General features: G+C 38.6%; 2 protein-coding genes across 3 annotated transcripts in view; one reads left to right on the top strand and one right to left on the bottom strand.

Moving 5' to 3' along the window:
* Positions 1-356: 356 nt before the first annotated feature.
* Positions 357-8,844, bottom strand: PRRG4 (proline rich and Gla domain 4). 2 transcript variants are annotated; one of them, XM_072339204.1, is made up of 6 exons: positions 8,712-8,844; positions 8,159-8,273; positions 5,312-5,475; positions 4,071-4,119; positions 3,566-3,701; positions 357-2,877 (listed from the first exon to the last, which is right to left on the bottom strand). In XM_072339204.1, the coding sequence occupies exons 2-6, from the start codon at positions 8,262-8,264 to the stop codon at positions 2,649-2,651; spliced, it is 684 nt and encodes a 227-aa protein (XP_072195305.1). In that variant the 5' UTR covers positions 8,265-8,273; positions 8,712-8,844; the 3' UTR covers positions 357-2,648. The 2 variants fall into 2 exon arrangements, with proteins under 2 accessions (XP_072195305.1, XP_072195304.1); XM_072339203.1 differs by lacking the exon at positions 8,712-8,844 and having other exon boundaries at positions 8,159-8,360.
* A 3,103-nt stretch (positions 8,845-11,947) lies between these two features.
* Positions 11,948-27,848, top strand: part of CCDC73 (coiled-coil domain containing 73) — a 55,540-nt gene continuing 39,639 nt past the window's right edge. The window contains exons 1-6 of the mRNA XM_072339199.1: positions 11,948-12,036; positions 13,879-14,092; positions 14,343-14,501; positions 19,736-19,936; positions 20,039-20,221; positions 22,206-22,350. Of these exons, the coding sequence (XP_072195300.1) occupies positions 20,103-20,221; positions 22,206-22,350 (264 nt within the window). The 5' untranslated portion in view covers positions 11,948-12,036; positions 13,879-14,092; positions 14,343-14,501; positions 19,736-19,936; positions 20,039-20,102. The remainder of the gene's footprint in view (positions 12,037-13,878; positions 14,093-14,342; positions 14,502-19,735; positions 19,937-20,038; positions 20,222-22,205; positions 22,351-27,848) is intronic.

The raw sequence follows: 27,848 nt of genomic DNA, 5'->3' as shown, positions 1-27,848 counted from the left end.
GCATCCAAGCTAAGTGTTTACCATTAAATACTGGACATTTAAATCTCAATATTTGTTTAGTAGGCTTTGGTACTTAGAGAATTTCACTGAAGGTGCCTGAACAACCTGAGTTGGTGCTGCATTGGGAGTTTAAAACCTGTCCTAAGGTCTTCTCAAAGCATACCAGCTCCTAGACAGAAGTATTTTTTCTGATAGTGCATGTGTCTGGCTTAATGTGAACGAACCTACACCCCACCAATTGTATTCTGGGTCTCAGCTCAGTCAACTGTTTCATTGTGCCTTGGAATCTTTGCTATCCTTTGGGTTTTAACCATCTTGTTTAGTTCACCTTGTGTGGTTGGGAGAGTACAAATCTCTCTATTTTATTTCTGCTGGGGGCAAAAGAGAGTGACTTAATTTAGTATCATCGTGCAGTCAGTTTGTTTGTTTGTTTTCCTTTGAAGGTACTTTGTGTCATGTAGGAAGCTGCCTCTCTCCCACCAAAATGCCAGCACTTAAAGTTGGAATGAGAAGATAACTGGGACAAGTGCATTCAAAAGGCTGTACCAGATGGACATAGGGCTGAAATATATGAAAGTCACAAGAACGAAATACGCAGCTCAGGGACTACTAGAAGCAGAAGCTACCACTGAATGAAGAGCATGGTATTTGTGGAGATGGGCTAAACACATTGGAGAGGAAAATATGAAATTTCTTAACCGTGACAATGATACAGTGATAAATTTCTCTGTTACAAGAATGGAGATATTTACAATGTAAAGAGAATGAACTTGAAGCGTCTGATAGATGAGTTTCATACCTGGGGTTTATTTCCTATTCTTCACCACATGGAACAAGTGAGGGTAGCAGCAGTCAAACTTCTGTTGGCAGGTAAGGTTTTAAATAAAATAGACTTTTAGAGGTTGTTGGGTTTTTTTATGTTAGCAGGCATTATTAGGACAACCAAATAACATTAAAATCAGGTTTGGGAACAGCACTGTTCTTAAATAGTATGGTAGCACATTACATTTTTATTAACAGAAGTGATCAGCTCTTACATTTTTCTTTGGCTCCAATCCCAGAACAGTTGAAGCCAATAAAAAAGCTTGCTGCAGACTTCCATAGAAGCAGAGTCAAATGCTTCATGACTCACGTTTTCCTGAACTGCAGTGAGGAAATACACTTCCACGCGGTGCTTTGTTTTTGTTCTTCCAGTGAACTCACGTGTGCGCACACACCCACTTACTCACAAAAAACACTGAAATATGTCATGTTTGTAGTGTTGCTCATCAGAGGATTTGAGAAATGAAATAGTAGAGGCTCTCTTGTTTCTGCTCATGCAAAAAAAATACAGGTTAAGTGACTTAGAAAAACTAAGTTGATGGAGTTGGAGACTACCATTCTGATCTTGGGTTATTTGCTGTAAGTAATCATCTGTCCACGTTTGTAAGAGGTTGCATGATGTAACCTCATATGATGTCGAAAGGACAGCATGGAAACTAAGTTTTGGGAAATGGGCCAAGGTGATGGCTAGGAGCATTTACGTACTGTGACACGTTTAAACCTGTCTGGAGAGAAATGAAGCCCTGTGTATTTTTTTCTCACAATCTCATGTAGGAAAGAGGCAAACCAGTGAACTGCTTGGGAGTTCCTCCTATCTAAGAGGAGTTAAGTTTAACTTGTGCTTATTTTAATGGTATATGTGCTTTGCAAACTGTTGCAGTGCACGTAGCCAGTATCTGAATGTCCATCAATGCCTATTTTCAGTACCTTTAGGATCTAAACTGCAGATTTACTGACTTAATATATTAGTGTTACACTCTCCAGAAGGTGCAGTTTCTATACTATTTCTGTAGTTTAATCGTTAAAGAATCTGTACTTTCACGAGTCCTGTGAAATGCCCCTCATTAAAAGTGTTGCTATCACATCCATTCTTCCTGTCTCTTCCAAAGGCTTACACAGTACTTGGTCAGTGTTCTACTCTAAATAACAAGCTGGAGTATCAAAAAAAAGCCTTTGATTAAAGTATGTGCTTGTTGGGTGTGCAGTGTATCATGCAATTAATTGTTCTTTTAAATCCAAAATAATAATCACAAAAATACATCAAGTAAGTATCATTAAGTAACGCTTCCCAGCAAGGTTTAAAACGAACCACCGTAATCCAGAAGCAGTGATATATTCACACTTGCACGATAATCTCATTAAATGATTTTCATTCTCAAATCCATGAATAGATGAACAGAAAATCCACACAGCAGTAAAGTATGTCAAACAACACAGCAGACTTACGATGATGACTGGAAGTACTGAGTCACCAAAAAATGGTTACCGTCAATAAGAGCAATTAAAATAATGTTCCTTCTAAAGAAACAAGACAAAACTATTAATAAAACATCAATAATATGATGGGATGGCTCAAAGTGCAAGTGGAAGAGGGGCAGTACAAGACTTATTCTTAATACATTCTCTCAGCACAATACCCTTGTGCAAAGTATAGTTCTGCAGCTTTCGCAACAGCCCTTCTCCCAAAGGGGATCTTGATTTGCTTCTAGCTGTGCTAACGATCTTTCACATATTTGTAAACCATCTTGCAATATGCAAGGTAGGGAACTTTCTAAAAGTTGGTTATGCTTCAGGAATCCCTCCTCCCTCTAGCAGGAGGTTTGTAGCTAAGGGGCAGGAAGCGACATAGACTTTCTAAATGCCCGTACCCATTTTGGGGGCCCTGGGTAGGGAGGTGGTGGTACATCGTGTTGTCTGCCTGAAGTAACTGCTTGCTCATAAGTTGGTAGTCCCAAATCGTCAGTTCTGGGAGGAAGGGGATTTAAAGAGAGTTCTTCGTGCCTTCTGAAGATTGAAGTCGAACTACGTCTTCTGCTTCTGCCATGATCCAAATGCCTGAACAAAAGTAACAGCATTTATTAACAGCTGCTTTCCTTTTAATAAAGGAAAGAAGTCTTGTAAAATTAAAAAACAAACAAGACCCCAAACAAAACCAACGCCCTTGCCTTTAATAATCATAAACACCAGAATCCAAATATTCTCTTCAAGCTACAATATAGGAATAGTTCACTAAATATAGGGAGGAGAGAGCAGAGAGTCCTCTTGTGCTCCTTGAAGTGTATGATGAAGGAACAAGCAGGGCTAGAGAATTAGCAGAGAAGCATTTTCTCCAACCTAATCCTTTCCATGTCTGACATAGAGCGTATGCTCTTTAGGGCATGTAATCTACTTCTAGGTGTGAAATATAACATGTTAGACCTCCCAGTGTAGGCCCTAACCTATTAAAGTGATGCTGTATTTTAGCGTTCTGGATCTAAGACGACACACACATAACTAACAAAATAAAAACAATAACCAGAAGTTATGCCAGCCATGCAAGTGTTGTTCTGTTGCTCTGTGTTTATGTGTTACTGATTAACTTCAGAGTAAGTAGTGCTTACCATTGTAATTTTGCTTCCAGGAAAGTCAGAAATTTCCTATTGGTTTCCCTGAGGACACAGTTAGACCAACCACTGGTAGTTTTTAAATGTCACCCTCAGAGACAAAACTGCTTGCCTTGTTTTTAAGCAATGACATTCCTTACCCTGGTGGTTGCCTTGATTTACATCTATCTTTGCAGCAGTAGAAGATAAGCAGTCCAAATATGGCTAACATTCCTCCAGCAGCAATTGGACCGATCAGAAGTCCTGTGATGTTAATTTTTTGTAGTGTTTCGTCACCTGAAAGTAAAACACTGGTTATTTTCACATAGGGTTCTTTCTGTGTTCTTGACAGTTTACAATGTGAACTGCTATTTCTCTCGTGCTGTACTTTTTCACACACGTCTATCTTGCTCTGAGATATATGTTCAATACAAGCTAAGATTGCTGTTCACCTTCATCTTAAAGCAAAAGTGAGATGTTTCCTTTTCTGTACAGGACACTTTTGAGACGTCTCTCCTCTGACACCTTCCAGATATTATTTCATGTGCTCGTGACTTTGACTGGGGTTGCAGATCTGCTCTCTGAATGCATGGTGTATTACTAAGAACGTATTAGAATAAACATGAAATACTGCAATGTGAGAAAAGAAGGAAAAGGGTTACTTACCTGTTTTTATCCTAGGACCGTTCACTGAATAGTCGTTCCAAAACTGGGTCTTTAAAAATACAAAGGAGCAGAGTTTTAAAAAGATAATTAGCAGGCTTATTGACCATTATTTTATACAGCACTGTAGCCAGATTTAACAATGGCAGGAATGGAAGCAACTCTTGCTGAAGGATCTGAACTTGCTTATCACAGCATATTTTTGTCTTACACTCAAGTTTGCAAAAGGACTGCAACTTCAAAAGGAACGCAATACCAGTTCTGAACAGCAAAACTGCATTAACTGTCTAATGTCAGATCACACAGAGATACTTTTGCCTGATTGCTGTGGAAGCTAGCACATATTTTGACACAAACAATGCTTACAGTTAACCTTTGTAAATGCCTACAGAAGAGTATTAACGAGCTAAAGCAAGTTCTTAAGAATCAGACATTTGCATGAACAATATTCCTATCAGAGAAAAAAACATTTACGTTGCATGATTGCTGTACAACAAGTGTGTTTAGCCATAATTTTGCTTGATAGCAAAAAAACTCCAGCAAGAATCTGGTTTAACACTTTCACTATTGCAGACTAACATTTTCAACTTCAGGTGTTCCTTTCCCTTTCTGAGTTAGGGCAGAGCATGGCTAGGATCAAGAAGAGATCAGTGTGATCTGCAGTGGGTCAGTCTTCAAACAGCCATTATGTTCTATTACTGGACCAAAAGGTTTTTTTAATGCATTTTCTCTTTTAATAAAGATGTTATTCCAAGCTGTATATATTCAGCAAGTTAGAAGATGATGCTACAGGAATACTCTTCAATAGCTAAACTGTAGATCTAGCTTGTACTCCTCACTTAAAAACACGTGGCATAGGACAAGGATGAAACTAGACAATTAATACATGGCATGCATTTAAACCTGGATGCTGAGAAATTGCTAAGGAAATCACTGAGATTCTGAAACATGTATAGGTACGTGTAGGCATACCTCTTCTATGAGGAGAGGTACTTGTGGAGATTCATTTACATTTGTTTCACAGAACTGGAGCCTTAGTCTAAAATCTCAAAGGGAATAGTACATATACAAGCCTATTCACTGTATACTCAGAGTAATAATTCCATCTAATTTGGGCCTTTACTACTACTATAAAACAAGAAGTTGTCTCACTTGTGCTGTTTTCTTAAGGGCTACTGGATTTAAATACAGTAATCATCTATTCAACAGACTCTTTCAGCGTATTAAACTGTTTGAACAATTACCGTTCTATCAACGTCTTCAAAAACTTCTCTGGCCTCCTCGTAGCTGCACAGCTCTTCCATACATTCTCTTTCCAGGTTATCAGGCGTGAATGCTTCAAAATCAAGTCTGTTGTTCAGAAGATGTCGTCCAATGAATAAATTGGCCTCCTTTGCTGATGTGAACACTAGTTAAAAAATAATAATAATAATAAAGTGATTTAAAACAAGCTAGGAAGGCTAAATCTTACAGCTTTTAAAGAATGAGTGACATCCTGAAGGACTATGTTGAATCCACGTCTTCCCCTAGCATGTCTCAATATATGCATGTATATGAGAAAGAAGCACGAAGCTCTCCTCCTAAAAACATTCTCTCTGCTGCTGTCTTTTCTAACCACGCAATATAAAATAGAAATACTTTCCTCCCATAAGGCATTCCAGCTATCCCTCATACTAGCCGAGAGTATTTTGTTCTCACGACAGCTGTTGGAAGTTCAAGTTTTAGCATTACCCATTCTGGGATGGGGGCATCAGAGCCCTTCAGAACAAAGTAATACTTGCAGAAAGCAGAAATCCAGCCAGATTCCAACTGAGCAAAAAAAGAACCCTCAAAAATACATTTATTGGTATTCTGCAAGTTTGTTTACGCGACTTAGAGTTTAAATCATGGCAGCAGAGCCCTATTCATTTCACATTTGTTCTCACTGTTGGGACAGCAAGTTCTGTGTAAAGGCTGGCCTGTTTGTTTGCTTTAAATTAGTGCTTGATAGGGACTTTACTGGCATGAAGACATTTATTTCTTCCCCTCTTTTGTGCTTACTCTGGGTGCCACCAGACCCTGCGCAGTAAGTTGTGAGGTAAGATTCCAGGAGAGTTAGTGAAACTATAGGAGGCTTTGGAATACAGGAATGTGTTTTCTCAGCAGACATTCTTCATAGTCAAGTTTTAGCCTGTTCTTCCTACAGCTTCTTTTAAGAAATATCATCTTTTTATAACAGAGCTTGTTTTCTGGCTTGGCTGGTAGTGAAAGTATAATCTGTACTCTAAGAAATCCATTCTGTTTGGTTCAATAACATAAGCAGAGGATTACTTTTGCAAGCAGAAACAGCATTGTTCTATACCAAGTCAGGCAGTTAAAAAGGGGGATGAGGCTCAGAATAGAGGTATTCAGCTACAAATTAGTTCTGTGTTCCTGTTGGTTTGTCTTGCTGGATTACCATATCACTCAGGAATTCTTACCCCCATATTTAGATAGCTCTTGCAGTGCTATCTCAGAACATTTTGTGCTCTGTAAACTAAGAATATGCAAGTATAACCTGCATATTGGTTGTTCATGCCTTTAAGATTGCAGTGTATTGAAGAAATATTAGTGTGTACAGGAGGAACAGCATGCATGTGTGAGAGGGCAAATCTACTTCAAAGTAGTTGCATAATAACCTATGCTTAAAATATTGATGCTGTATGTAGCAGTAACTAGAATACGGTCTTCATACAAGAAAAAAAGTGGAAATGGAAAATAATTACAATATTATATTACAATAAATACTGCGTTGTCCATATTTTGGTTCATTGCAAATCACATTTGAGTAATTTCAGTTTCCTTTGGCTTTGCTCAGCAGCGTTTCATTCCTTACTGCAAGCAACATTAGCTGTACTTCCAAATTAGCTTAAATAATTGCTGCATTTTAAGGAACGCAAAGTGTGGAACCCTAAATTCCAGTGATACAAACTCTTTCTCTCTCAGTCTTTATCCGTTAATCTGCTCTCTTTATCACTTTGTAGGATGTAATCAGTGTGCACCTGTCTCCACCTCCAAATAGCACATGACCTGGTGGTTAAGGAAGTATTTGGAGAATGAAGCAGATGAATTCCCTGCTAGATGTGGTTCTGCAGTCCCTGGGCCACAGTTCAACAAGATGGTAAACCTAGTTTTAGCACGCCTCGTGTTTAATTACAAATGCATCCACACAATGTGCTGAATAAAGTCACTCTGGTGGTAAAAGAAAATGCTGAAGGGGTAACCTCCCACTGCAGGTACTCCACACTTTTGCCAACTGTTCTACTTGCTAAATCACCGGATAGAAGAGTTGGGCCCTTCACTTTCCAGCTCCACCTTGGAGTGATTCTTATTATTGCCAGGGGAGGGTTCTGTGCTATGAATTCACAAGGAAGAGGCAGCCTGGCAGCTCTGTTGTGCCCCACAGCAGTAAGGACTTTAATGAATAACCTTCGTTCAGCATTTTTCTGCTCAACCTGCTGCCCTGAAGGAGTTCCCTCCTCAATGTGACGGCTTTGACAATCTGTGTTAGGCTTATGGCACTCCTCATTCACTGAGAAGACAGGGCAGATATCTTACAAAGCCCTGATGCTGAAAGGTTCAGTATCCCACGTGTGTCACAGCGCTCGAGCCCTTCTTGGAGACATCATTTATTTCCTACCATCCAAATTAAGGAACTACAATAGCAGCACTGTGCTTTGTTTCAAGGTTGTGTAAGGGATAAGATACTGAGGGAAAATATCGGTCACAGCAAACAAGCAAATAAACCCTTTCAATACAAATGAGTTTTAGACGTTCAAATAAAACTGTTGTGTGATGCACTCAAATACGATAGCTGCTCCAAAAGTAATGCCTCCTATTTTACAATGTCAGCCCATAACATCAGAGGTGGATGTTGGTGGTATGGCAGCAGAGACTGAACCTTTCCACCAATATCCTGTTATATTGTGTCTGTTGTCATTTCCATGGAAATAAATAGAAGGCATTGCTGTCTGAGCAAACAAAGTACAAGCAAAGATTTCTCAGGGGAAACCAAGTTAAGAAGATACTATTAATTTCCTAAGAAGTACAAACTCGTGCTGGCAGTGCCTTACCATGCGTGGCATCGGGTTGCTCCGGGCCTCTCAGTCTCTGTGCACGGTGAAGAAACGCCGACACGGCCACCTGGAGCTGGCAGAGCAGCAGCAGCAGTCCCAGCATGGCGTGTACCTGCCCGACAGAAACCCGTACCTCAACGCAGCGACAACGCAACCTCCCAAGCGATGAAGCCTGAATGAGTACCACACATGAAGTCATCCGACGCAAGTGCCTACACGCCGTTCAGCCCGACGGATCCCTAACAGAAATCACCGACCCGACCAGGTCCTGCGTGCCATTGCGTAACCCCGCACATGTCACCGGGGCTGTCCCACCGCGCAACTCCCGCTCTGGAGGCACGGGGGCACGCGGGGCCGGATGAACCTTCGAGCCGGATGGACTTTCGTGCCGGCCATCCCAGCGGGGCCGAGCTGTCGTCCCTCGCTCCATAGTTAACCTGCGGACTTCCGAGCGACGTGCGCCGCCGAAACAACAGCAACCTCCCGCGAAAGAGGGGACGCTTAAAAGCCCCGACGAAGAAAAGGAGAACCCCGCCCGTGCCGTGCCTACCTGCCCACCGCAGCTCCAAGCCGAGAGCCAGCTACCGGGAACCAGCCGTCTCCGTGCTCTGCGCTCAACTCTTCCTGGTAAGGGCGCGGCGGACTCCAGGGCAGCACCCGCACCTCCCCCGCCCGCCGCTCCACCGGTTGCGCCCCGTCGGGGCGGTCCTACGGCTGGGGAAGGGCTGAGGAAGCTCAGTGGAGCGCTTTGTAGGGTGGCTGCGTGCGTGCTTGTTGCACGGCCGAGCTCTGAGAGGACAGAAAAGAGCAGAGCACAGGTTGTTCTTTATGCAGGTAACGCTACGATAATTACATCGCTCAGTCGCTTCCTGTTAGAATGAAAAACGTGACGTCTGGGGAGTTTAGAAGGACCCCATGCAGCAGCTTCTTAACTGCTAAGTTCTTGTAGTTCTGGCTTAGTTTCTCGTGCAGTGTTTAGCAATCTGTTATAGCGTGATAAACTACGGATGGAACACTCGGAGAACGGAAACTACGCTGTTGTCTAATTGAATGAGCCCCTCTAGCGGATCTCGGAGGGTGTGCACGTCAATTACAAAGGCCGTCATACTTCCAATCAACGAAGTTTGTTGTCTGTATGCAAATATTAACGGGAAAGCTACTCAGCTAAAAGTGCTTACAGAGGGACGGGAACAGCCTCTGTGCTCAGTGCTTGGAAAGGAACGCAGATGGCTTCAGTGCCATGTCCTGACCTGGGAATTCCAGACAATGTTCAGCACAGAACTGAGGGAATAAAGTGGTTTGTTTAAAACAATGAGCACCCAAATACAGGTGTGTTTAAAAATTATGCCAAAACCTTCCAGTAATGCGAGGAACGTCTGCTTCTGATCTCCCTTTATACCATTTTGCTTTGTTCTGGTGAGATACTTTTTGAGCTGAGAGGCAACAAGTGCAAACTGAAACACAGAGAGATGATACTTGCCAGAGTTGATATACACCTTATTATTATTATTATTTTAGCGTGTTTCGTGAGTACTGATTTTATAAACGGTGTTCAGTCTTTCTATTTTTTCTGCATGTTGTAGCTTCTGGGGAGGGGGGTTAATCTGAGCAAGAGAATGCCATCTGTGTAAGGTAGAGCCTGTGCAGGTGTGTTGCTGATGTAGTTGGTCTTTGCTGTAAGGTCTGGAAGCTGATTCAGAAATGTTTATAGAAAAGGTCAGTGGTTACAAGCTGCCTGAATTCTCTCCCTGTCTAAGAAAAGATCCAGGAAACTTAGGCAAGCAGTCCTTCTTACCAGGAGTGGTCACGCTGGTGATGGAGCACTGGAACAGGTTGCCCATAGAGCTTGTTAGGTCTCCTTCTATGGAGATATTTAAGACCTGTCCGGATGCCTGTCTTTTAGGTTCCCTGCTTTGGTGGAGGGTGTTGACTCAATCTCTTGAAGTCCCTTCTGACCCCTACTGTTCTGTCATTCTTTTAGTTGTTTTTGTCTTGTGGAGCCAAAACCCCATTTTTCATTCCCAACAGAATGGTTCTAGTGTCTGCATCTCAGATGTGCTTACGGTTTGTGACATTCGTAACAAAGCCAAAATATTTTTAGCAAGGGATGCCAAACTCATTAATGCTTGACTAAAGTTCCTTCTTAAAGTCATGATCTAGAATATCCTGTGCAGGAAACCAAGCTGTTACTTGGCTAATGCTGAGCTCAGGAAGAATGCCACCAATGAACAATTTGCTTTTGGAGAAACTGATGGATAAGTGATTCTACTGATCTCTTAAATGGTTGAGATAGCTCACAAGGGCAGGTAACATGCTGTACAACTATTGTGGCACCTTTAACTGCTCTGCTGTTACTTTCTTAATCTGGGAAGTTCGTATGGGTAAGAAGGAAAGAAAGGACTTTGGGCTGCAAGTGTGAAGCACTGCGTCTGTATTCTAAATATTCATAGCATTCGTACCATGCTATGATAATCTGACTTATGGGTGTGTGCACTAAGACTGTGTACAGTGTCAAGTATGATAAGCACGTCCTATTGTTTCCCCATTCATGCAGATTTTTTGTTATACATGGGAGAAGGTTACTGAGTCTGTATCAACACCACGAGTCTGAGGATACTTCCTATAGAAGTCTTTGTTTTGTTGTTGTGATGAAAGCAGCTTGTGAAGGAGTTCTGATACCAAGACTCACAGAGGGTCTTCAATAACCTCCTCCATTAATGTAAGGTAATTAAACTATTTGGTTTTATTTTTTTTAAGCATTCATATAGTGATATGGAGAGGCTCTACTCTCTGCTATTCTACTTGTGGGCCGGACCACAGATTTTCTTTCCCAGGGAAAAGTTTTTGGTGAGAGTTTGATTGTTTTGCCACTGACCTTTCCTCAGATAGTTGAGATCTGGTTAATTTTCATCCAGACTTCTTGTTTTGTTTCTTTAAGTTGCTTTAATGGGAACTGTAGGTAAATTCTCAGTTTTTCCTTTGGTGTTAGGGCTAAATTATTTCTCAGGACAACGAGTGTGTCTTAGTCAATGTGGGTAAGTTACGGTTAACATGTTAACAAAGGTGCTATGTGGACTTGACTGAGGTTTTCTAGCAAGCTATTAATGAGACAATTAATTATCAAAACAAGTAAAGAACTTGTTCTGCTTCTTACTCCCAGCTGCACTTTGAAAACTGCTGACAAGAATGTTGCAAAGAGAACTATTTTGTTAAAATGGATTAATCAGGTTTAACAATCATTTGTGGATACTTTTGAGACAGTCTTGCTTTTGTTTTGCATATTTAATTCCTGTCCTTGGCATCTATAACTAAACTTTGTTTGATTAACCAAACAAGATCTTCCTTCTAACTTCCTAGGAAGGAGAGTAGCTGTAACTTATATCCACTGTTCGCTTATTTACTTGCAGTCTGCCTTTTCTGTTGGAGAACAGGCTGACTAAAAGAATTAAGCAGAATTCAGTTGGTATGGAGCCCATGAAAATAAGGTGACTTCAAGAACTTTTGCAAAGGCAAATTGATGCTGACCATGTGGTCAATTTTTTTACTTTTGTGTGTAATTTGGGAAGTGTTGATTAAATTTTTTGAACCTAAAAGATGAATGCAAAATATTCCAGTGTAAGGGAAACTGTTGATCACAGCCTGAACCTCTGATTAACCATCTGAGGCAAGTGATGAGTCAGCTGTGGGAGCACAGGTGAAGATAGTTTAGCTGTGCTCCCAGAGGGGTGGAGCTTGACCCAATCTCTGCCGGATCCCATTTAAGGTCTGACCACCACTAAGGTAGTATTTCTTTCTGGAGATTGCTCCTTTGTGGAGTTTTTGTGGTGAGACTCAATGTTTGTGAGTATTCATCTCAACTGAAAGCCTTAGCACTGGTGAGTGATTCTTAGATCCTCTTTGGCTGTTTGCTCTGTAATTACAACTATACATCCAGCATGTAAATAATATTATCAGTTTGAAAATAATTTGGAAGATCTACATGGTTGCTTAGGACAGTCCCCTTACATGTTATTGTTCCTCAAACATTTTGAAGGCAGTTTGACTCTTTGAATTCACAGCCTTATTCTTATCATTTTATTTTACACTTAGGGGTGTTATTTCCCAGCCTAGATGGAGAAATTCATGGCTTTCACTTGAGAGGTGGTGGTAGTGGTTGGAGCTTGCATTTGAGTTTATATAAACTGCAGTGCCTTCTCACAGAAATCGTTTTCTAGTTAATTTCTTTAGACTTAATTTGAAGAAATGAATGGTACAGTAGCTTATGCTTAATAAAGTATGCTGGGTTTTTTAAGCATCTAATCTTTAACTGACTATCCAAGAGAACAGAAAATTGGCTATCACCACTGGTATTTAGTTCCAGTAGAAAAGGCCCAAGTTCTGTAGAAAAATATTTGGCGTTTTTGATTATGAAAGATATTAGATGAAGTGATTTGTAGTAATTATGTAGTGGAAGACTAAATAGAAACGCTGTTGGTGTTTAGAAAAGCACTGAAGAATGCGAATAAAAGAATATAATGATGCAGTGGTGGAAGTACACCATAGGAAATACAGTACAGATGTGAAGGCACTGAGTGCGTAGGGAATGAAGTGAGCAACTTTGAGATGTTTTAAATTCATCTAAGTGGAAGTGCATGCATGGAGAAACCTGGGCACCTTCTTTAAGCTGAGTGGACTGTGTTTTCAAATGTTATGTTTTCCTTTTATGTTATGTTTTCCTTTTAGTGCAATCAGAAGACAATTTCTGATGCATGCACTTGCATGCACAAAAACATAAACACTCAGGTATGTGTTAGTCTGCAAGGACGTAGGTACAAGAATGATGGAGTAGGAAGAAGTGAAGAATAAACATATTGATACTGCACAAATGAGTCTAGAAAAACTGTTTTGAGATGCTTTTTCCATACAGGTGGCTTTAACAGATTGGACTTGTGAAATCAGCTTTATAACATTAGAAAACTAAATAAAAAGTAGTGTGCTACCAAACTGCCTTGAGAATGTCTGCTTAGGATTAATTTAGAGAATCCTTTCAACCAAAAAGTATGTGTACATATTTGTCATGTTAATAAAGATATATTCAATTAATTTTGAAAACCAGAGTAGAAAATTAATTTCCCTCCCACAGTCTTAATGAAGAAATAAAGAAACTAATTTCCCATTGCTGCTAGAGGGGTAATCCACTCCTTCACATATTAAGAAATTAATGTAATACATCCACTCAGGCAAAGAGTCCCTGCTTCTTCACCTGCCCCCGGTCTCTTACATCAGCTAGTTTTGTGTAGTGCAATTATGGAAAAGAAAAGTGAACAAAACTAACTCTTGTTATTTTTTTCAGACATCACTGTGCACTAAGCTTCATCTCATGCTGTCCCCAATAAAGCCATCAATTGAATTGGGTGCTGTTTTCCAGTTCTGTCTTTCTACTTATTAGAGCAGCTTATTTGCCTACCTGATACATGAACTTAAAAGAACACAGTAAGAGTATTAAGGGAAAATGGTGATTGGCTTGATATCCCTATATATATATATCTGACTTTTTTGATGTAGTAACGAGGCCGTCCTTTTTGTTTGACCTCAAAGAAAGTTGTTTCTGAATAAAATTAAGTTTGAATTATTCTAAGGTATTTGAAATGTGCATTTGGAAGATGGTCAGGGTTACAGTACTGGAAACTATCTTTTATGGCTGTGTTTACATAAGTAGCTCTCATGTCTCCACAAAGGTTCAATGAGTCCTGATGGAAGTCAGTGGGTGCCATTTTCCCGCCTGGAGTTGCTCAATGACCTCTTAGCTTCTGTGCTGGGCGCCATTTTGTCAGCGTGCCCCTCTGCTGCCGTTCATCAACATGGAGCAGGATGTTGGTGGGAAGGGTCATGGAGGTTCATGCTGTTGTCAGAGATGATATCCCTGCCAAGGCACAAAGCCGTGTGAGACAGGTAAGTGCTCTGGGTGCAGATGCTGAGCGCAGCTCCCCTCAGTCCTTGCTGTGGTGAGGCGGGAGGGCTTCAGTGGGTGCTGTGTGGCAGCTGCGGAGGGCTGGCCTTGTTTCCTTCCTCTTCCTGCCTGCTTCTTCTTGCACTGGTGGTATGTACACACCAATATTTACTGAGTAGGGCTATTAAAACATCTTGTCACATCACCTCTTGTGTATCCCAAGAGAAACAAGTGCGGAATGTTTCTGTGCAGGAAGCTGCAGAAGGCTGCAGGCATTGCTGTGGTGTTCTCCCTGGGTGCTCAGTCTAACATCTGCAGTCTCTGGAGCTCTGGGAGTGCTGCTGAGGAGCTCCCCACCTGCTGCTGTGTTTCTGTGCTCTTCTTGGAGCTGTGGAGTGGGCACTATTGGTGGTAGGTGAAAAATCTTTTACTCAGAGTGGTGAGGTGCTGGAACAGGTTGCCCAGAGAGTCTCTCTTCTGGAGGCTTTTGAGGCCAGGTTGGATGGGGCCCTGAGCAGACTGATTTAGTGGGTGCTGCCCATGGCAGGGGGTTGGAGCTTGATGATTTTTCATGCCTGTTCCTGCACTTGGGGGCACAGCAGATTTCTTGTGTTTCTCCTGGTTTCTCCCTAATCTAGATTTGGCCAAGAGAGCGATTAATTCCCCTTGATGGAACTGCTGTGTGAGGAAAAGTACCACATCTCAATGTAGTTCTGAGTGATGTTTCCATAACTGACATCTTTCTTTAATATTGTATTTCTCTCCTGTATGTTCCTCAGTGCAAATCTGTTCAATATTACATTAGTATAGACCAATACCTTACTTGCTGGTAGTGAGTCCAATTATTTCCTTGTTTTATGCTTGATGCAGTTATTTCACTACTGTAACTACGGATAACTACTTGCGTACATCCTTGCATAAACATATTCTTAGGAAACAGTTCAATAGTTGAGTTTCATTCAGGGACTCTGGCTGTAATTTCACCACTGCGTCAGGCCAGCATAGTTCATTAGGTTGTCGACTAGGTGGCGCTATTGTTATTAAAGAACAACCAAGTAACCTATTTTTTGAGTCACTCTGTGTGCAAGACCAACAAAAAGACGTATTTATTGAAACAAAGCAAAAAACTCATAGATTATAAAAACAGTTAAGCGGGCATTAGCTAAATATGGAAAATATTGGAATGGATAGATTGACAAGAGAAGGAAAACTTAATCTTGCATACCAACACATTGCAAATTCACCCGTACTTCTAATGCAGTTGTTCTACCTTCTCTTAAATTTTACCTAAAATAAGTTAATGTTTCTCCTGCTCTTTTACCATCTTTCTTAATCATGCATGGAAAAAAAAAAAAAAAAAAAAAAAAAGCCCAACAAATATAGTATTGTCTTATAGAAGATGGGTACAATGCACTTTTTTCTATTTATTTTTTTATTGAAGAAGGTGAGGATCATGAAAACTTCTGTGTTTGTCAGACCTTTTAGGCAGCTCGCATGGTATGCAAACTTCAAACAAAACTTTTTATTCATCAAAAGAATTCTGAAGGAGAGGAAATGAGAATCTTGAGCAAAGTAGTGCTTGAGCAAGCAGTTCAGTTCTCTTAAATTTCATCCAGGATTCAACAGGATGCAATACAGACTGGGGAGTACCAGGTAAAAGTTTAAAGACTTCAAGTTGTGTTTACTGCAGCTCCTTGTTTGTTCCTCACTGGATTCTGATCCAAAAAGCTGAAGTGGAGCGCTGTGATGATTGATTGAAATGCTTATTATCACTTAAAATCTCATCTTACAGATGAAATAAAATAGAATCTCACTTAGAGGAACTTTCCCATGTGCTTTCTGGGTCAGTGGTTTGGTTCTGTCAGGAATGTGTTTGGTTCAGTTTGCCTCACACACACTGTATGTAGATACAACAAACAGCAGGCTGTGCTTAATTAAGGATGTTACATTGGCTTGCTCTCTCCCCATGCTCCGGGAACCCTACTTGATATTGACAGAAGAAACCTGAGAACAAGTTCACAGCTCTCAGAATGAAAAACTTCACTTTGAATGTAAACGAACGTAGCTGAATTTGAGCCAGCAGCTCCAGGTAGTACAGATGAGGACAGCTTGATGTGACTTGGACTGTATTGGTTTTGTTTTTTTCCTTGGAAAAGAGAAAATAACAGCAATCTCCTCCTCAGATAAAATGTGCTGACTAATGGAGTAGTTATTACAAGGAATAAAGCTGTTCTTTTAATTCTTCATCTGTTAGAGCAGCAAGGAGTAGTATCTTTCCTTCCTTTAAGAACGAGCTATATGTTAAAACTGCAGTCTTTGTTTCAGAATTTGTCGTGAACCCTCTGAACAATTCTGTCCTCTTTTAAGGTAAATTAATAAAAGCATTATCTCTAATTCTATAGAAGTGTGAAAAAGGATAGAGCTCATTAATAAAAAGGAGCAGGTACAACAGAATCTTATTCATCTATCAGTGAAGATAGTTTGTGTTCTCCCCAAAAGCTTTGAAGCAGCCTGTTTCCACCAGTTCCCAAAGGTATACTGTCAAAACATAAATTGCATGCTGATAGGAATGTTGTACTTGACTCTGTAAAAAGCACCACATGATCCAAATTAGTGCTCTGGGCTAATTTAAGAATCCTGTAGTTGCAAGGTCAAGGAGAAGAATTACTGTTCTCTTCCATTTAGTAGAAGAGAGTTACAACTGGACTTTTATGTATTATCAATAAATTAATGAGCTAGACGGACCCTTTGCGTGACCTAGGGCAACTGTTCTTAAACTGTGTATGCTCCCCAAATAAGAAGTATCCATATAATTTGTCTGAATCTAATAGGGGTAAAAGAGAACACCATCACAAAAAAGATGGTAGGGAGAGAGCTGTCTACAAATAGTATTTTATCTAATTGAGCCTTTAACGTGATGTAATTCTCTTGATCCAGCAAAATAGACGTTAACTCAGATAAATATTTAAATGATGTATTTGGAGCAGGTCTATGGTTCTTACCTGGTGTGGCTTATTTTATTCTTGTCATCTTGTCTCTATGTAGGAGATGTACCAAGCTGTCTTGCTGTCCAAACCTGCAGTCACTGTGTCAGTAGGTTATCTTCTCATAGTGGAATCCCGTCTGGTTTATGCAACCAAGGTGTAAGACAGACTTGATGATTGGAATCTGAAAAATGGTGAACACCTGCTTCCCCCCAACACAGACACAGTACTTTATAGATCTTCACAGAGATGCTGGGCTCTGCAAAGGCCTTTTTAAAGCCCGTTTGGTACACCTGAACATTTGTTGCCTAATTTCTAGTCAATTTGTATTAGAAATTAAGGGCTTATCCTTTGTTTTTAAATTAAGATGACAATGGATTAGTAAAGTCCGTTTTCTATTTTCTTTGTAATGAAAGCAGATATTTCAATGGTGTCAGAAATAATGCCTGGAAAGAGAAAATATTATATAAAGGCATTATTTTTTTAATGGACCACACAGTAGAACTAACCCTATTTTGGGCATTATGGATTGTAAAAATATCCCTATCCTCTGCCATATGATTTTATTTTGTTTTTCTTTTTAATGTCAGTAACATCTTATTCAGTCACACTGTACCATTTTTGCCTAGAAAGATTTTTTTTTTTAAGGCTTTATTTAAATAGCATTCTCCTATTTACTTGAATGTAAGAAAAATGTGCAGTGTGCTTGTTAAGCATTAATCTAACTTGATGGTTGCAATTCAGTTGGTGCTGGGTGTTTTTGTTTTAACAAATAGTCATAGAAACATTTCTTACAGTTAGCATGTCAACGTTATGGGGCTGCACCCAAAGTTTAGGGGTGATAGAGTTGTTTCTTCTCATCAGTGTCTCCCCATCAGGCGGGGTAGCCATATTTTTGTGGTCAGTCCTTGGACTGGAAGTCAGTGAACTAAAGGTTCACTTTAACTAAAGGTAAGGTTTCTTTGCCAGTGTTTCTGATTCCTATATTTCACCAAGTACGGAATTTGATGCTAACATTTCAGCTCATCTGCTCTTTCATGCCACGTCTGCGAACACTTTAAACATAAAGATCTGATTTCCTTAAGGCATATGCTTTATCTTTTCTATGTGTGCGCATCTGTGGATACCTTTAAATAGGTAAGTGACAATAGTTACATATCATTCCTGATAAATAACTAAGAACTGAATCAACCTTAGCTAAAATGCCATGAGTTACCCTCTTTCTAAACAGCCACTTAATATATTACTAAAATACAGTTAAAGGGAGTATTGTTTAAAAATAAAATAAAAAATAAAAAGACCCCCCCAAATTAATTCTGCACACACATGTAACGTTCAGATGTGTTAAGCTGAATGGCACTAGGAGGAACGTCCTTTAAAGTAGTTTCTTTTTAAAGGTATTGCTGTCAGTTGCACTTCTGGTGTTTGAATATTTTAGTTAATATCGAAACCTACAGTTGTTATTGTGGTAAAATGATAGTGTGAAATTGATGCTGTTATAGTATAACAATAAGGATGTGACTCATGTATTTTATGTACACATGCATTCAACTGTAGTGACAAATGGCTTCATGCTGAGTGATTAAATGCATATTAGCATTTGCCCTAGGCATTTGATTATTACCATCTTTACTTCATTACATTACTACACTGTATGGCCGTATAATTTATAAGATAATACAGACATCACTTTGTTGCTGATAGGAATTATTCTGTTTTATGGATGGTGTCCTTTAATTTTGCCTTTCATGGATTATAAAATTGGTTAATATCTGCTGAAGTGAATCACTGGAGAAGCAAATAAAGATGTTGGCCTCAGGTCACAGTGTCATTTGTGATACTGGCAAAATCTTACAGCCTCATTTATCCCTGTACATGATTGATAACACCATGGGTTAAATGGAGAAAGCTTTGCTTCCATTAAAGGATCATCATGAATGAAGACCTCCCACTTAAAAGTCAGGCATGATGAGAAGACAAGAGACTATCTACAGGTCAAATTAAATAACTTAAATAATTTAAGTGGAATGACAGTGTAATTTGTTCATTCTGTGTTATTACCCTGACCCCTATCAGGCTTATAGGCTAACTTACTTTCTGGTGTAGGGTATTTAAGATGTAATTTTTAATAAGTGCTTTTCGAAGTATAGAAAGCCCTTTATGGCACTTAAAATTGTGTTTAAATGGGTTTTATAATGTGCTTTTTAAAAAGTAATTTTTGTTCTTATTTTCTGGAGAACAAAGAGAAAGATAGAAAAGCAACTGCAGTAAATACTTCAAGTTTAGAACTTCAATCATATTCACTTATTGATTTTTAGATTTTGGGGGGTTTATTTTCCAGGATGTTTTTTTGTATTTTAAAAGTATTCAGACAGATACCAGTTACTGAAGTAGTATCTACTTAAATAGGAATATCTATAGTTTATATATAACTTTATATATATTATATATATGTATATATAATATATAGTATAGAACTGTTTTTGTGCTTGCTCTGCCAAAAGGGCATTCATTATTTATCATGCATTTTCATAGTATCTCTAGACAGTTGTATTAACGTGGTATGAAAATCAGGGATTTTATAAGTATATCTTAGAAAGCTGAAAGTATTTAATTTTGTGCCTTCCTTATTATATTCTGTATGGTTTTGTTTCTTTCCAGCATGGTGTGAAGTACTTAGCAAGTAACAAAGTTCTCTGGTTTCTCTGTGGTGGAAGAGGCCCCAGGAGTGTCTCACACTCAGCCTAGAGGAGAAGGGAGTGTGTGCAACACGTACTGTGCCTTGCAGTTTTCAGCAGTAGGCTGTGAAGCGTTTTGTTGCAGCCTCAGAAAAAGCAGTCTGACCTCCTTGCAGCAGAACCGGTACAAATTGCACATGAGAAAATGGGACTTTGCAATGAAGGGATGGGTGAAGACTCAATGAGCTTCACCCAGGAAAGCCTTTATCTTTACTCACTGCTACAGGGAGGCGAGGTCTTGCTTGTCCAGTGCTCCTGCTGAGCTCAGTGAGCTGAAGGAAAGCCCAGGGATGCCCGAGGCCAGTTTTTCTTCATTCCTTAGAGTAAAACGTTGGCTTGAAAATATTTCCCTAAGAAAGTCATCCTCAAATGTGATGAGAAGGAAAATAACAAGCCCCAGTGTGCTTAGGTTAGTATACATTCTTCTGCTAGTTGACTTGAATGGGAAAACTGAAATTCAAACGCACCCAGCTTGGTAGGTTGAAGGCCTGAAGTAAGCCATCATTTTCTGCATCAGAGTTTTTCACTAGGACACTTATTTTTAATCCCCTCAAATAAAACAGGATACTGGGATTCTCCATGTGGTAGCAGTACTGTCCTGTGAAAGCCCATTGCTTTGGAATCCCTGAACTCAGTTGTTTGTACTGGAGCTGGCAGGAGTAGAATTAGAGCGTATGTCACGTCTTAATATTTTATGCACAAAATCTTTCCCTTAGGATCAGTATATAGAATGATTCAGAATTGAAATTAATGCTTAATTTACTACGCATGGTATTCTGTTGTTAGTCTTGCAGCTATGATAATTTCCCAGTATTTGATATAGCATTAAAAATCACGTTTGTGCTTTACAAATTAATGACACAGCATCTATCAGTAGTGAACAATTTTGAGAGCTTGGAAAAAAGAATTACTATATACATTTTGGGGGCGTGATCTAGTCAAATCTAAGCGCTCTGGCTAAAAAGGTCTTTTTTAATACTAAAAGTTTACTTTCAAAAAACCCCATGCAAGTAACAAAATAGGCCTGTGTTGCCTAAAACACTGCAGATCGGCTGCTGTACACGTCCCATACATGTTGACATATTGGGCAGCCTATCTCTTGCATCAAAGTGGTAATTGTAAGTGGCTCTTATTTAGACTCCTATCCATTTCTTCTCCTTTAGAAATCCTCCAAACACATGCATTTTGGCATTGAAAAAGAAAGTTAAATAACTATTTCATATTGAATAGTAAATATATAAATAAATCGGTAAATATTATTTATGTTTTAAGGTGGAAGATATAAGTGAGGCAGATTTTTTTTCCTGTTCTTAGCAAAAACAAGTTTTCAGTAACTTAGTTGAAATAACGTCTTGTGGTGGGGCAACAGAACAGGGAATCAATCTATTATCCATGGGCAAGCAGCTTAAATTTGATCTATGTTAGGGTTTTATTTAGACAACAGCAGAAAAAGCGGCGAGTCCTGATTTGTAGTTGTTATGGCCCCATGATACAGACCAGGTCTCTGCTCTTCCTGCAGGAATTCCTTCCTAAGAGCTCTGTGGCAGTGGCCAGGTCAGTCATAACTCCTGTGCTCTACCCCTGCCTCTTCAGTGCTGAATATACGGAGTGTGTCCTCAGGAAGGGAGAGTATGTTGAAGCAGTGCATGTTACTAGATTAATTCTAGTGAGCCGTTGGATGTTCAGTCTTAAACGAAATATATAAAGTTTGGAAAGTACAGCTAGAACAAGCTTATCTTTTTGTAAATCAAATGTTGACTGAACTGACATAAGTATACTAATAATCCCTGCTGTCACTAACAAACATGCTTTGTCCCTAGAGACATGTATGCAAGTGAGTGCAGCTCCTTGCTTGACTGCAGTTATAATTAGCTCAGAGCCCCAAAATTGGCACTAGATCTCATGGGAATAGAAGGGGAAAGTTTCTTCTTAAAGGTTAGGAGCAGAAATCCCAAATGTTGCCAGTTGGAAGATCTCCTTTAAAACTGAACCTGAATTACTATTTTTGAAATCTTGAACTGGGGAAAATTACACCTTCTAATGGCTGGATGTATTATTTGCTGTACTTTCATGCCAGAGCAGGGCAGGAGCTCTGTGGAAAAAGGAACTTTTACTTCATGCTCACTGTGGTCTCCGTATAAAACTAAAATCTAAGCTCAAACTATAGAGGAAAGTAAATTAACATCATGAATTGGTGATAAAGCTGGTGGTTTTTTGTTGTTGTTGTTGTTTGTTTTTTAACAGTACCACTTAAAATGGAAATGTAAAAGATTGCATAATGGCTTTAACAGGTAGTTTTACTATTTGCAAAATGCATTTATTTCAATTTTCTTATCATTTCAGTATCCTCTTCCAGATCAACTGAAGACAAAATTTATGTTTTTCTATTGCAGACAAGTTCTAAGAATGGATGAAGACCTTAAAATGCAGGCACTTGACTCTGCTCTTCAGAGTCCATCAGAGACATTGCTTTCCATTCGTCTCTTGGACTTCAAAACAAGCCTATTGGAGACTATAGAAGAACTGCGTATTAGAAGGGTAAACGTGTTTATATATATATTTTTTAATGTTTTAATTCTGTTTTCCTGCCTGTCATTATAGAAATGTTGCATAAGTATGGGTAAATTTTACATCACATTTTAAGAATTGCATGTGATCAAAGCAGTGACTGTAATTGAAATTTTCTCTGTGGGTTTTACAAGAAAACAGAGTTGCATGGGAATCATGAATTTGACTTTTGTATTATTGTGTATAAGTTGCTACTGTTGATCTGTTACTGTTGGCTATTAACACAAATTGTTTACATTAGACTACAGTATTTCATTGTAGTTATTCTCTTTAAGAGTGGCTATCGATAAAGATAGTCATAAAATCTCTTAAGTCTTTCTCATTTAATAGATGGACTCAGCATGAGCTAGAATTCTAGGTTAGTGCCCTACAGTTCTAGTATACGAAGGGGGTGGTCTGTCTGAAATAAGATGAGGATCATCACGTAGTAATAAAGTAAAATTGTTTCTACACGGTTGAAGGCAGTTAGAATTTTTTGTGGTTAATTTCTCAGTTGTCTGTAGCTACACAACTTTTTCTCTCTAACATTTCTGAACTGCTGAATTTTTGAAAGACCTCAAATATTCTGTCCTTGATGCGTTTGACCTGTTCAAAGGATGTTCGCTATTACTTTAAAAATATTAGTATCAATGACATATTTGATTTATGCTTATTTTGATTCAAGTGAAAGGTTATAATCTTTAAAAGCTGCATGATCCCACTTTCACTGTACAGTACTATTAAAATTCACTGCAGTTTGATCCCTAGACTCTTGTCACAATGACAATGTTTAGCCTTGTCTATTTATTTTTTGTATTAAAAAGTCTGAAGGACGTAACTGACGTGATAATTACTAGAGTGTACCTTGGAAGATATCAGCTAAACTTCATTCACAGTTTGCTTTCTTAATCCCTTCAGTGGGAGTCTCAAAATTTTTAGGGTCATAAATCATCTTTAGGGTTAATTTTGTTTGGACTGTCTCTTTTGTGTTTGCCCTATTACAGGAGTAAGTGACTGATTTTAGTCAATGTTTTCTCAAGTGGGTAAACACTTCCTTGGTTGAATGTGTCTTCAGTCTCAAAATTGATGTTAATATTGTAGGAAAAATGCTAACTCATGGCTTGAAGCAGTGATTGAGCACCTGGTGGGAAGGTAGGATCAGCTCAGGAGGGGGCTCAGCTGCAAGCAATGTAGCTGAGTGACCAGAAGGAATGGAGCCAGGATACACTCCATCCCTTCCCAGACCTCATTTAGGGGTTTGATAGTGGAGGCAAGGGTATCTTGCTGGAGATCCGTGCCTATATGTGGCCTTCTGCAGATAAACAGCTTCTTTCCTTTATATCTGTGGCTGTTGCATTTGACCAAATCCTTGCTTGTTGTAGCCTGGGATCTTGCTGCTCTGCTGTCATTGGTGTGCTTTCTATTGTTACAAATACCAAGAGCTAATTCCATAGATAAGTTGTCACTCAGTTTCTAAAGCATCTGTAGCTTCCTTTATCCTTAAAAATAATTTACCTGCTTGTAATTAGAATTATGTCAAAAAAATTTAATTGTTTGACACCTAATCAATCTGAAAACTGAGTGTCTGCATAAATTTTATTGGCTTTAATGATGAATTTAGGGCTGCTTGCGTAGTATTATTGAAAATTGGAATAAAAAACTTCAAGTTTATGAACAACCTAAGGTTATAAAATGATATGGCCATGTATAGTACCTTTTCTTTTTTTTTTTTTTTAAGCAGGAATTTTATGGATGTTCTTGCTTACAAATGATTCTACAAGATCCTTTCCTGAATTTAGCTATAAATCTGTTACAAATCCAACTACCACAGGGTTATTTTATGAAGTTATATAAGCAGCACTGGGAAAAAGGCAGCGCATACACCAAAATGCTAACTCAGGAATTACAGCTCTTGTTTTGCACTGTGTTAGTTTTCCTATGGACAAGAATAAACGACTTAATTAAAACATTGTCACCTGCTAAATAGGTAAATGAAGGCAGAGTTAAAGCTCTGCTATTTCTTGCTTCTTCCCCCTCACCTGCCCCATGTTGCTTGTGTGAGTCTTTAGGAAATCTGGTAGCCCAATGGAGACAGTATAGCCAAGTATGGTGGGGTTTTCTCTCAATTGTGACTATGACCTGTGGCTTGACCTTAGAGGAGTAATCTTACATCTATTTGCTTCTGTTTCTCTTTCTGTTGCTGGTCTTGTCATTTAGACAGGATTCTCTTCACAATGGGAACTAATAGATATTTTGTGTTTTTTTGTGTATAGCTTCCTTTGTTGGTTATGCTGCAGTATGAACACAAATTTATAAAACTAAATTTACAGATGAAACAATCATTGCAAAGCTTGGCAGATGCTTATTTAAATAAATATGTTGAGTTACTTCATTTGTTTTTCACTTTTCTTTGTTAAACATATCACTATAACTTAAGTTTCGAAAGTAATTTAGAGGGTTTGCTCATAATTCTAAATGTTGCTTTCTGAGTAATGGCTGCTATGCCATCTTATATATGTAGTCCCATGTATTGTCAGTGGTAGCTGTGCGTGTTTATTCTAGGCACTTTGTTTAAAATACTGTACTTGGTACAGCTTCACTTTATTCCTTAGGCCATTAATAAAGTATTTGTTCCTAGTATGACTTATTTTTTGTTGGTAGCTTTTAATTTCATACTTCTATTTAAACTATTATTCCTGCCTCCTCCAGGAGCACAGTTTGAATGCCCTCTTTGCTACTCTAGTTGTCCTGCTCAACAAGCACCAATCAACCCAGTAATTCTTTTGTGGTGGGTCTCTCATTCACTTTGTTCCAAAGTCTCTCAGTATTGCTCTGCAATCAGCTGCTTTCATTCTGTTGAGTAATAAGAGACAGCTCTTTTCTTAATAGATAAATATCATATATTTAACTGTATAAAGTTGCCATGCAACAAGTTACACTGGAAGGCTCTTGTGTTTCCTGAAGCACAATGCATATAAGAAGCTGAAAGTGCATTTGAAGGCCTAAAAGCCTTATAGCTGGTTTTTCTGTGTATATTAGGGTACTTGTTAACAAATGCCGGGGGGGGAAGAAGAATAAGCAGTACTGGAATTTCTGCATCTCCTGACAAATACACACAGTGTAGTTATTTAAGTCAATAAGCACTGTTAGCTTATAGCTCCTATTAGCAAATGTATCTTTTGATTAGGAATTTATTACTTGAAGTTGAAAATGAGACACTAAGTAACAGTAAAGCATTTAAAGATAAATAGATGAGATTTATTTAACTACAGATAAACTGCATGGTTTTGATGGGTGGAGCAAGGAAAAGTTTCCAGAGGAAAAGAGGTGACTGGAATACATCCCTTTTTCTTTACTTGTGTGGAGAAATAGCTGATAGTGTGCTTCTGAAGAAGGACAGTATCTGACACTAAATTCCACATATATGGCTACTAAAGATTTTTACCAACTGTCATAACTTTGAAGAACCTAAAATATAATGTCACAATTGAAAACTAGAATCAAGCTGTTACGTTTTCTCTGCCTTTAACATTTGTCCTGGTATCGAAACTTAAGATGAATTTCTGTTCAGTCTTTTAAAAGTTCAACTTGACTGTTTAGTTCATGGAGGGTATTCTAATTATAGCATGAGAGAATCATAAACTGTAGTTTCTATGAGTACTGTTTGATTGAGCTGCATGAGAAATTGGCTGTGCAATTTCGTAGGAGGTATATTATGAGTTTGAAAAAGATAATAAAAGTACCTAGGAGCAGTTTTGGCTGCTTGGACATGAGCCAGCTGTACTGTGTTCCTAAATCTGTTCAGGGTCAAGAATCGAGGGGGCTTGACCAATCCACAGCCCATCTTGTAAAACTGCAGCCTGAAGCAAAGGCTTTAAAGAACGCTTGACACTTTCCAAAGGTTATAACAAGTAAATAAACCATCAAATGACTCCTCTTTTATTGTTATGGTACTCTTTTTATAAAAACCCTTAAATCCATGTAGTCCTAAGGCAGTTAATAAAAAATGAACACTTTTTAAGGTTTTGTGGTTTTTTGATACCTCATCAAAGTTATATACAGCGTTATGCTCCCAAGTATAGCAGAAATGTTTTTGTTGTATTAAACAGCTGTTGGAACTTCTTAAAAAAAAAAAAAAAAGTGTTTCACAAGTTTTAAAAGCTTTTGTTTCAAAATGGGGAAACTATAAATGTCCTTAGAAAGAAGTAAAAATGATGGATAAGGCTTATAATTGTTAGTGATTTCACATGAGAACACTTTCAGCATATAATTGTCATTCTCACTTTGAGTATTTATGATGTTTATTATTTTTTTTCAACAGTAGTTATGTACATGTACACATTTTTGAGAGCTTGCAGGTTTTCCATTATAATCTGGGAGTAAGTTGGAGGAGTGTTGTTCACATAGAGAACTTCAGTTCTTGTCTTCTCTAGTATTTAAAGCGAAGGGCTCAATTGAAATGGAATTTAATGTGGTTCTCAGGCTTTATTTACCTTAAATGTAAAGGGCTCAATATAGATGCAGCAGTTACTATTTATCAGTGGGCCTTAAAACGTGACACACTGTTTCCTAGATCAATTCTAAAATGTTAAATTTTAGCAGCCTCATTAAGTTTTAACATATTTAGATGTTTTAAAACAGAAACGGTGTATACATGATTACAAATAATTTGCACGTTTTAAATCAAACCTTCTTGTTAGCTTGTAATAACTTCTGTTTTTATCTTTACTGAAGGCTCAATAACTTAATAAGATCAGCCATCCCAGTTTGAGTGTAAATTTGTTGTGTCAAGAATTAGTATGTATATTCTGTTGCTCTCCTGTAAAATATTACACTCTTTTCCCTTGATTTCATGATAAGCTTAATGTAGATAGGTAAAGGTTGATCTCCAACAACCACTGAAATCAGTGCTATTTTTGCCACCTCCTTCTCCCAACTTAATTGTCCACTGCTAAGCTGCTGCCTGCATAAAGGTGGAGGTTAAGGATCATTGTTTAACATTCTTACAATGTATAAAACTTTTGCTAATGGTGTATTGTTCTGATAGCATTTGTTGCCTAGTGGCTTAAACTGCTTAAGACTGCACTTCTCTAAGAAGCTATAAGTCAGCCTACCATGTTTTTAGGAGAATGTATTAATATTGGTTTATAGATGAGTACAGTAAAACAAAATCATTATAACTGAAGTATGATTGGTTAAGGCAGGACTGAGACACTGTTATTTCTTCAAAATTTTAAATGCTTTTCTTACCATAGGTCTTGACCAATATTTAGGTTTTTTCTCCATCTATACCCTCTTGGTACATATCAGGGAAATAAAAGCTAAAAATCTTAGCTAGTTCTCTGTACAGTAGATTTTAATTATAAATACATGTTCAGTATTTTCTGTGTAATGTCCATGTGAGTTTTGAGGCATCATTTTAGATCCAGCTCATAACTCTTACTTAGAAGTAGTATCTTGTGTGTAATAGTGTTTGTTATTTCTGTCCA

The sequence above is a fragment of the Excalfactoria chinensis genome, chromosome 5, assembly GCF_039878825.1.
Source record: "Excalfactoria chinensis isolate bCotChi1 chromosome 5, bCotChi1.hap2, whole genome shotgun sequence".
NCBI classification, from domain to species: Eukaryota; Metazoa; Chordata; class Aves; order Galliformes; family Phasianidae; genus Excalfactoria; species Excalfactoria chinensis.
This window is presented reverse-complemented; position numbering and strand designations above follow the sequence as displayed.

Coding starts and splice junctions, on each gene's coding strand:
- PRRG4 (XM_072339203.1), bottom strand. CDS start 8,360: ATGACTTCATGTGTGGTACTCATTCAGGCTTCATCGCTTGGGAGGTTG. Junction 3,702..4,070: donor CGGTCCTAGGATAAAAACAG/GTAAGTAACCCT, acceptor TTTTACTTTCAG/GTGACGAAACACTACAAAAA. Junction 2,878..3,565: donor AAATCAAGGCAACCACCAGG/GTAAGGAATGTC, acceptor ACTTTTGTTCAG/GCATTTGGATCATGGCAGAA.